Raw genomic sequence first — 8338 nt, forward strand, 5'->3', positions numbered from 1 at the left:
CTTCTTCCTCCTCCTCCTCCTCCTCCTCCTCCTCCTCCTCCTCCTCCTCCTCCTCCTCCTCCCTCCTCCTCCTCCTCCTCCTCCTCCTATCACCATCGACAGCTGCTGACCCTGTTTCACCTTGTCCAGATACAATCAGTCACAGAGTTTTAACTTCACAGCAGAGGAATCACTGGTTTGGATGAATCTTGGCTGTGGTGCATGTTTCCAGTTCCAGTGGCCTGATGGTACGAGTGCTTCAAGGTGAACTGGGAACTCAGATTCATTAATACCATTTGTTTACACCTGTGATTCTTCCTGCTGGTAGAGTTGAAGTCTGATGACACTGATGCTGTCCTATTTCTACAACACTTCTGCCCAAAAATGTGAAGAAAAACTGGTTTTCTCATGATATCTTAAAGGAAGATGAAGAAATTATACAAAGCAGCGAATGTTGGAGTCTGAAGCCGCCTGAAGTCAAGAGGTCGAACACGATACGTTCATCTCATCTGATGAGAGGACTTGGTTTTAAATTAACGATGGCGCCAGACTTCAGTTTCATTCCAGTTCATGTACAGTATGAAAAAACACGTTTCCTTTTTCCTGAACAGAGGAAACATGAAACCTTTATTCATAAAGTCAATAAACATAAATCTGTCTTGATGATGCAGGAAAAACACATTTCAGATAAAAGCTCTTGTTGTTTTGACTCATGCACGAATCAGAGCTCAGTTCAGTCAAACTTTCGACTTTTACATCTGAATTATAAACTGTAAGATATATTATAAAGATTTAGTTGATAATGACAATTTCGACTGAAGCTGGATGGTGAGATGCAAAATCTCTGCAACTAAACCTTTGGTCCGCGTCTTTAATTCAATCAAGAAAGCCAAGAAGAATATTACAGCTGCAAATGACCATTATTTAATACTGTGTCACTGATGTGGATCCACCATCAAGGAACTAATCCTTATTGATACAGTTCATTAATAAGTTCTGCAGTTAAGAGAAGAAAGGAAACGTTTACTCATCTTCATTAAAAACATTATAAGACAAGAACTTAAGCGAAGAAATCAAGGAATGCATCTTATTACTACTTTTTATTTTGAATAAATGTTTTTTTATAAACAACCTCCCTGCTTTTCAGCTTCCTCATAGCTTGAATGTATTTAAGGGTCGTCGTTAATATTCCTCTCACAGAGTCATTTGTGTTTATGGGTTTTTCACGACTTTCTAAAATGTCCTATACTCCATCTTTAAGTTATCGTTTTATAGATCTCTTTGCAGCACATTAATTAATATGACTTTACATATTTAGTTTGGTTTATTCTGCAGCAGTGAGTTCTCTCTCCGGTTCCTCTCGACTCTTCCAGCTGCTGAAAGTTTAATCACCAGCGCCGACACGTCCACGACCAAAACCACAACTCAGAGACCAGAAGTAAACAGCAGCGTTTCCACTTCCTCCTTCAAATCGTTAAGACCCACTCCCAAAGGCTACTGTGTGTGTGTGTGTGTGTGTGTGTGTGTGTGTGTGTGTGTGTGTGTGTGTGTGTGTCAATAGGATCATAAACACTCTGCAGCAGCTCTTCAGATGTGTGTATCAAAGGGAAACGACTCGGTTGGAAAACACTGGACAGACTTTAGCTCGGAGCCACTTGTCAGCACAAATTAGTTAATTGTTCTGCACCTCATTTTGAAACATAGCATTTTTGTTTCGGTGGAGAAGCTGCCAAAGAAATGCCGACACAACTTAGGCTTACAGCTTTTTGCTCTGCATCAAAAGAAGGGATGACATTTTAAGAAGGCAGCTATTGTTTACAGGCTGGTTTCTGCAGGGGTGTGATATTCTGCACCCTCGAATAAAAGTTTGAATGTGCAGCCAGCGAAACTGATTCAAACTGCACAGGTCTGCTGCTCCGTGTTTTTGATAATTGCCGACATGTCGTCACACACAAAGTAGAACACCAGCAGCATCGAACCCCCGGCTGCAGATCGGACCACAGACACGTCGGTAACGCAACCAGCGGCAAAGTCGCCCAGACTCATGTGACTTTGGTGAGAAAGAGCCGGTGCAGGTGTTTAAAACCTTTTGCTCCAGAGTAACCTGATCACCAGGGACCAGGTCCCAGACCTGCACCGTTCTCCATTAGAGCTGGTGTTATTCTGCATGTAATCAATCAGGTTATTTAACAGAGTTGTTTCTAAATACAAGCTAAATTAATGAGGACATAAAAAAGATTAATAGGTCTATAACATGCAGGTAAAAGCAGCAGCGGGTCGTCCACTAAGCAGAAGGTCGGTTGTTCGATCCCCCGGCGCCTCCAGTCGTACACGTATGAATTTGCAGCTTTATTTAAATGCGCTCATTGTTAATCAGCCTTTTAAAAAAGTACATTGCTCGGCTGTGTTTCATTAATCTTGACCATATAAAACCCAGTAAATAAAAATAGGACGACCTCGTTCACAGCCCGCGGTGAGAGGGGAGAGAGAGGAGAGAGGACAAGGGGCGAGTGAATGAGCCGGATGATGGAAGATGTTTCTGAATGAAAAGGATTCGAGAGCAGGACGAGACGCTGGAGGTTGAACCTGCACCAGCCGGAGAGTGGAGTCTGTGACGGGTGGAGAAATCACCTTGTCAGAGAAACACACACACTCCTCCTCCTCCTCCTCCTCCTCCTCCTCCTCCTCCTCCTCCTCCTCCTCCTCCTCCTCCTCCTCCTCCTCCTCCTCCTCCTCCTCCTCCTCCTCCTCCTCCTCCTCCTCCTCCTCCTCCTCTTCATCTGAAAGCACGTCAGTTTTGTTTCTGGAGATTTTGACAGCATCGTCAGCGTGTTTCGATTCAGAGATACGATCCTGTCGGAGCTGAATGGAAGCCAAGTGTCTTACTGTGTGTGTGTGTGTGTGTGTGTGTGTGTGTGTGTGTGTGTGTGTGTGTGTGTGTGTGTGTGTCTCTTTGTGTGTGTGCCTGCGTGCGTGCGTGTCCTCAGCTTCATGCATCAGCAAATGCTTTTTTGTATGAATGGAGGATTTTTATTGAGATCACATAAGTGGCTGCTGAATGAATTATTCAGAGTGTGAAAGAAAGAGAGAGAGTTCTCTGCCAACTTTGCACTCTGCCGCTCCGCCGCCGAGCGAGGGAGGAAACAGACGCAGGTCGTGAGCCGCTGCAGAGTGTGAGGAAGGATCTTCAGGTGGCGGATGATGGATGCGTCTCCGAGAGCGAAGGAGAGACGCAGGCGGCTGGAAGGTGAACCCTGCCACGCCCTCATGCACACAAGAAGTGTTGTGTAAAAATACTCTCACACAATGTACGGTGACGGTTTGGTGCAAGAAACAGACCAACACCACTGAACAAGTCCTGCATTTGGTCCAGATTGGTCAAAAATTAACTTTCTGTGGATCTGATGCACAGAAAATGTTGAATTAAAGACAAAGTATCCATCTCTCAAAAAACTTAAATAATCTAAGTTACATTTTAGTAAGAGTTTGCATCGTGATCATGACCTGGAGATCAGTTTACAGCCGTTATCCAGCTCCTGCTACGTCCCTGAGTTGGAACATATGAAGGGATCACAGGAAAAGGAATAAACTGAATGAATTAGTGTAACAACAGGATCAAGCAGAGGCGACCACCTCCCGCCATCTGTTTGGAATCAAACCGTCTGAGGTCGAACGTGCCCGGTGAAAACAACCATCCAGAAAACAACCATCCAGGAAACATTCATCCAGGAAACATTCATCCAGGAAACATTCATCCAGGAAACATTCATCCAGGAAACATTCATCCAGGAAACATTCATCCAGGAAACATTCATCCAGGAAAGAATCATCCAGGAAACAGGATCTGTCACCTGAGGTGGTGAGGAGGGAGAAAGTGAGACGTCCGAGGAGAAGAAAGTGAAACTCGCAGCTATCTGATGACTCTGAGTCCGTCTGACTATCGACTTCTGGCTCCAGCACGTCGGCCTCTTCCCGGAGACGTTTGCATTTAAAGGCCTGAGATGAGCTATTGCGTTGCAGGATGTGTTTGACATGTGACATGTCAGGTTTTGGTTGAAGACAGAGTCATGTGACACTGCAGGAGACGTTCAGGGTCTTGTTCAGGGTCACATGATGCTTTCAGTGAGTTATTTAGTTATTTATTTATTTATGTATTTACTTAATTTTGTCATCCCACCAGTTCAGTTTTCCAAGTGGCTGCGTGTGATACTTAACATTTAGGAAACAGTTATTACCTCTTCCAAGGTTATGATTACATTTAAATTACATCTGCAGTAGTTTGCATGTTTGTTGGCAGAATTATGCAAAAACTACAAAACTTGGTAAAAGGATTCTCGATAATAATGATAAGAAGAAGAAGAATTAATGAAGCAAACCAAAGACCCAGATATTGGCCGGACAGACGACACAATTCTCTACCAATAAAAATATTTACTGCACCGACAAGATGCAGATTAAGATACAAGATGGAAACTGTTTTTTGAAATATGAATATGAAACTAGAGGACTAAAGAAAGATGGATTGTACATTAAGGTTTTGCAGCAGACATCTGCATTCAGTCACAATCACAGATCTGCAAAATGTCTCGCCACCAACACGATGCATTTAATTGAGTGAAAACTGGAGCAGCAGACAAATCATGACTCATAATTACACATGAAGTCTCCAGCAGCCGATGTGTGCAGAATAACTGGATGGACAGATTGTGAATACAACTGTGGTGAGAGGGCGGATCTTTGTTCCAGCTCTCTGATCTGCATATGCTGGGATGGAGCTGCCAAACAAAAGGTGATAAATGTTTGTGGCGGAAAAACAAGGTCGTAAGATGAAATGACTCAGAACCATCTGCACATTCCCCCCCGACAGGATTACATAAAAAACTACGTGACAGGAAAAATCTGTCATCTCTCGACGAGGAGACAGGAAGTGTTGCAAAATCATCTCCATCAATCAAACGCTGTCAGAGGCTGTTGAAGATGTGAGTTCATTAAAGCCTCAGAATCAATCACTTTATATATTTTATATAATGTATAACGACTAAATATTGTGTATTATTCTGAACATAAGAAAAATACTTTAAACTCACTGAAAGCTTGAAATCAACTAGAAAAGGTTTTATATGACCGACACAAACTTGTCCAATAAACTTGTCCAATAAACTAAGAACATATAGGAATTGCACTTTGTAAAAAAAGCTATGATCTGGATCTGGATAGTATAAAAATTAGGGCTGGGCAAGTTAACTCGTTTTAATCGAGTTAACTCAAGTGATGAGTTAACTCGATTGTTTATCCGCCAATTACTTTCTTTTTTCCTTTTCTGCAGCAGTCAGCAACAGACTTTCACAAAATAAAAGCCTGACTTTCACAATAAAACAATAAATAATCAAACCTGAGTTAATGCGAGATAAAATAATTAATCGAGTTAACTCATCACTTGAGTTAACTCGATTAAAACGAGTTAACTTGCCCAGCCCTAATAAAAATATATGAAATTCCATCTTTAAGCCCAAGAAAAGTTCTACAAAGGATTTTAAAATGATGATGACAACTAAAACAATGTTAAAAATGAATGAGGTCACGTTGTGCAGGGGAAGCAGCTTGTTGACGAGACGCTGGTGTTACACTGAGTGACCCACTTTCACTCTGTGATGTTATGAATGGGTTTCATATCTGGTTAATGTTCGACTGCAGCAGCCGTGAGATGAAACCCGCCGGCTTCAACCGGTGAGAGAGATTCAGGACATCAGGTCGAACCTGCCCACACGCTGATCTACATACTGCTGAACATGCTGGTGTCATGTATGTGAAGATGGAACAAGCCGTATGTGCTCGTATGTTCGGTCGATGACAGATATCAAACACATATAAATGAATTTGTAATTATCTGGCAGCATCGTTACAAGCTGGTTAAATATTTTATGATATAGCATCGTCGTCGTTAAAACATTATTTCCACACAGTTAACCTGAATGTGTGGGAGCTGGATTCTGATGTAGTTGTTTCTGCACAAACAGATGTTCACCTGTTTATTCAAGGTTTAGAACCTGAACTTGAGAATCAGTCGTTTTTGTGAACGTGCTGCATCACCTCAAGCAGCGAGTTCCAAGCAGGCAGGTTTCAAACGAGCGCTGCACGAGTTTAGCGGAACAACATCTGAATTTAAAAAATATATACATCAACAGGAACATACAACATGTCTGTAATCTCTTCTTCCGTCTCCGTCTCTGGTTCTATTGTCTCTTTTCTTAAAAGTCTGAGTCAAAGCAGGAAACCAGAATAAATTATTCCCACTGTTCCTCCACTGTGATGATTTAAGCTCAAATCTCTCTAATCCTCCAGGCTGAAGAATATTAGCCGAGCGGAGGAAGCTATAAAATGACTCTTTACATTCCCAAGCAGCAGAATAAAGACCACCCGACGGTTTCTGCAGGATCCCAGGTTTAATCAAACCAACAAACCCGAGGGCAAGAGGACTTCAGAGCAGGAGGAATCCCACACTGTCTATTGTTTCCTCAGCTCAGCCCGATATCTGAAGAAGAGAAAACGCCTTGAAGAAGGAGCCAAGGCACTCGGGTTATTTCTTTGCTCGTCAGATCTTTGAGGCGGATTTATTACACAATGCAGCAGAAGAGTCTGCTCGGAAAGAGAAGAGAACGACTGTGTGCAGAGAAATTAACAATTCAGTCGCAGCTAACACGTGGACCAAGGCTCAACAAAGCAGCACCAAAGTTCACAACCTCATAGACATCAGGTCCCTAAAGATTTACTCATTGATCCATCAATTGTTCCCTAGGAAATCTAAGACAATTTTTATATAATAAAAGCTATATCTGCCATATCTAAGACATCATCACAGCCATGTCCCCAAAACCTTTCTCCAAGTTTCCTCCTGAAATCAGTTGTAGTATTTGCATAATGATGACACAGCAATTGGTTATTGAGGAGAACATGATCGTTGTGCAATTCTGATCAAAACAGTCCGCTATAATCCAAAAGTCGCAAATTGTAACTTCGGAAGTTCCTGGATTGAGACGCAGCATCTATGTTCATTTTTAACTTTTATTTTCAAATTTTTCGTTCACAAATTACACAAATGTTTACTTGTCTATAAACAATAATAGGTGTTTCTCATGGAAAGATCCTGCGGTTTTAAGAAAAGAAAACTACAGCTATTCAGAATGCAATCGACCAGGTAAAGGAAACTGGAGTTTAGATGAAATCTGAAGAACAAAATCAAACTTTGCCACTGAGCTGTACAATTCAATTAAGTGAGTGAGTAGGTGTGTCCCCAGTGGCAATTCAAGAAATAACCCTGTAGAATTATGGGTATAAAAGCTGTGATTCTTCTACAAACAGCAGGAGTTGATTCATTCTTACCTCTCACTGACAAGTTCCTCCATCACCGGCATCTGGCCTGCAGCGCTGACATTCATGTGACCATAGGTGCAGAGAGTCCCTGCAGACACGGAGATCGACATTAATCATTCACATCGTCGTCGGCTTGACTCTAAATTAAAACATTTAAAACAATTCAAGGCATTAACAGACGAGCAGATTACATTTACATAAACACATTAAAGTGAATTAGAAATATGCAAATGCAGCAATTGTCTCTGACATTTGAAGTCTGCTGCTATTTGACCCGGGATAGTAATGTGTGCACCGATTTTGGGGTTTTGTTGCATTTAAGGTTAAGTATGGATGGACAACCGGGTGGATGGATAGATGAATGAAGGGAGGGAGGGAGAGACGGATGGATGAATGGATGAATGGACAGAGGGATGGATGGATGGACGGATGGATGGATGGATGAGAGAGGGATGGATGGACTAACAAATGGATAAAAAATCCGCCTGTTTAGTGAGAACAACTTAAAATGTTGCACAAACACATAAAATAGTCTGTTCCAGTCGTGATACTGATATGAGGTCACATGCAGAATAAAATGCATTTAATCTTCTTACACAATATTCATTGTCTGCATCACACAAACACACAAACACACACACACACACACACACACAGAGAAGACACAAACAGTGTATCGTGTAAACACTGCCTCATGTTGCATCATGTTAATCTCTGGATTACTCTCAACAGATTGCATATGTTCCACATGCTTCACATTCATCTACTGGACAAACACAAACTACTGTAGATGATTTATTCTGGAGACATGAAATCTTGAACGTTCGATAAACATCCACAAAAAAACTTTTATCCTGAGATATGAAACCAATACAACGACCTTCATCTGATGACCTTGAAATAACAAAGGGGGTTGATATTAATTTCCATTGAGAAGTTTTCACTTTGGATGAAAGAAAACGATCGTTTTCAAAGAAGCACCTTTACG

The 8338-nt window shown here is 41.7% G+C and overlaps 1 protein-coding gene across 1 annotated transcript in view; it reads right to left on the reverse strand.

Moving 5' to 3' along the window:
- htr4 (5-hydroxytryptamine receptor 4) overlaps window positions 1-7460 on the reverse strand; it is a 39980-nt gene extending 32520 nt beyond the window's left edge. The window contains exon 1 of the mRNA XM_061079219.1: window positions 7360-7460. Coding sequence (XP_060935202.1) covers window positions 7360-7460 — 101 coding nt within the window. The remainder of the gene's footprint in view (window positions 1-7359) is intronic.
- Between the last annotated feature and the right edge of the window lie 878 nt (window positions 7461-8338).

This window comes from Limanda limanda, chromosome 10, assembly GCF_963576545.1.
Source record: "Limanda limanda chromosome 10, fLimLim1.1, whole genome shotgun sequence".
NCBI classification, from domain to species: Eukaryota; Metazoa; Chordata; class Actinopteri; order Pleuronectiformes; family Pleuronectidae; genus Limanda; species Limanda limanda.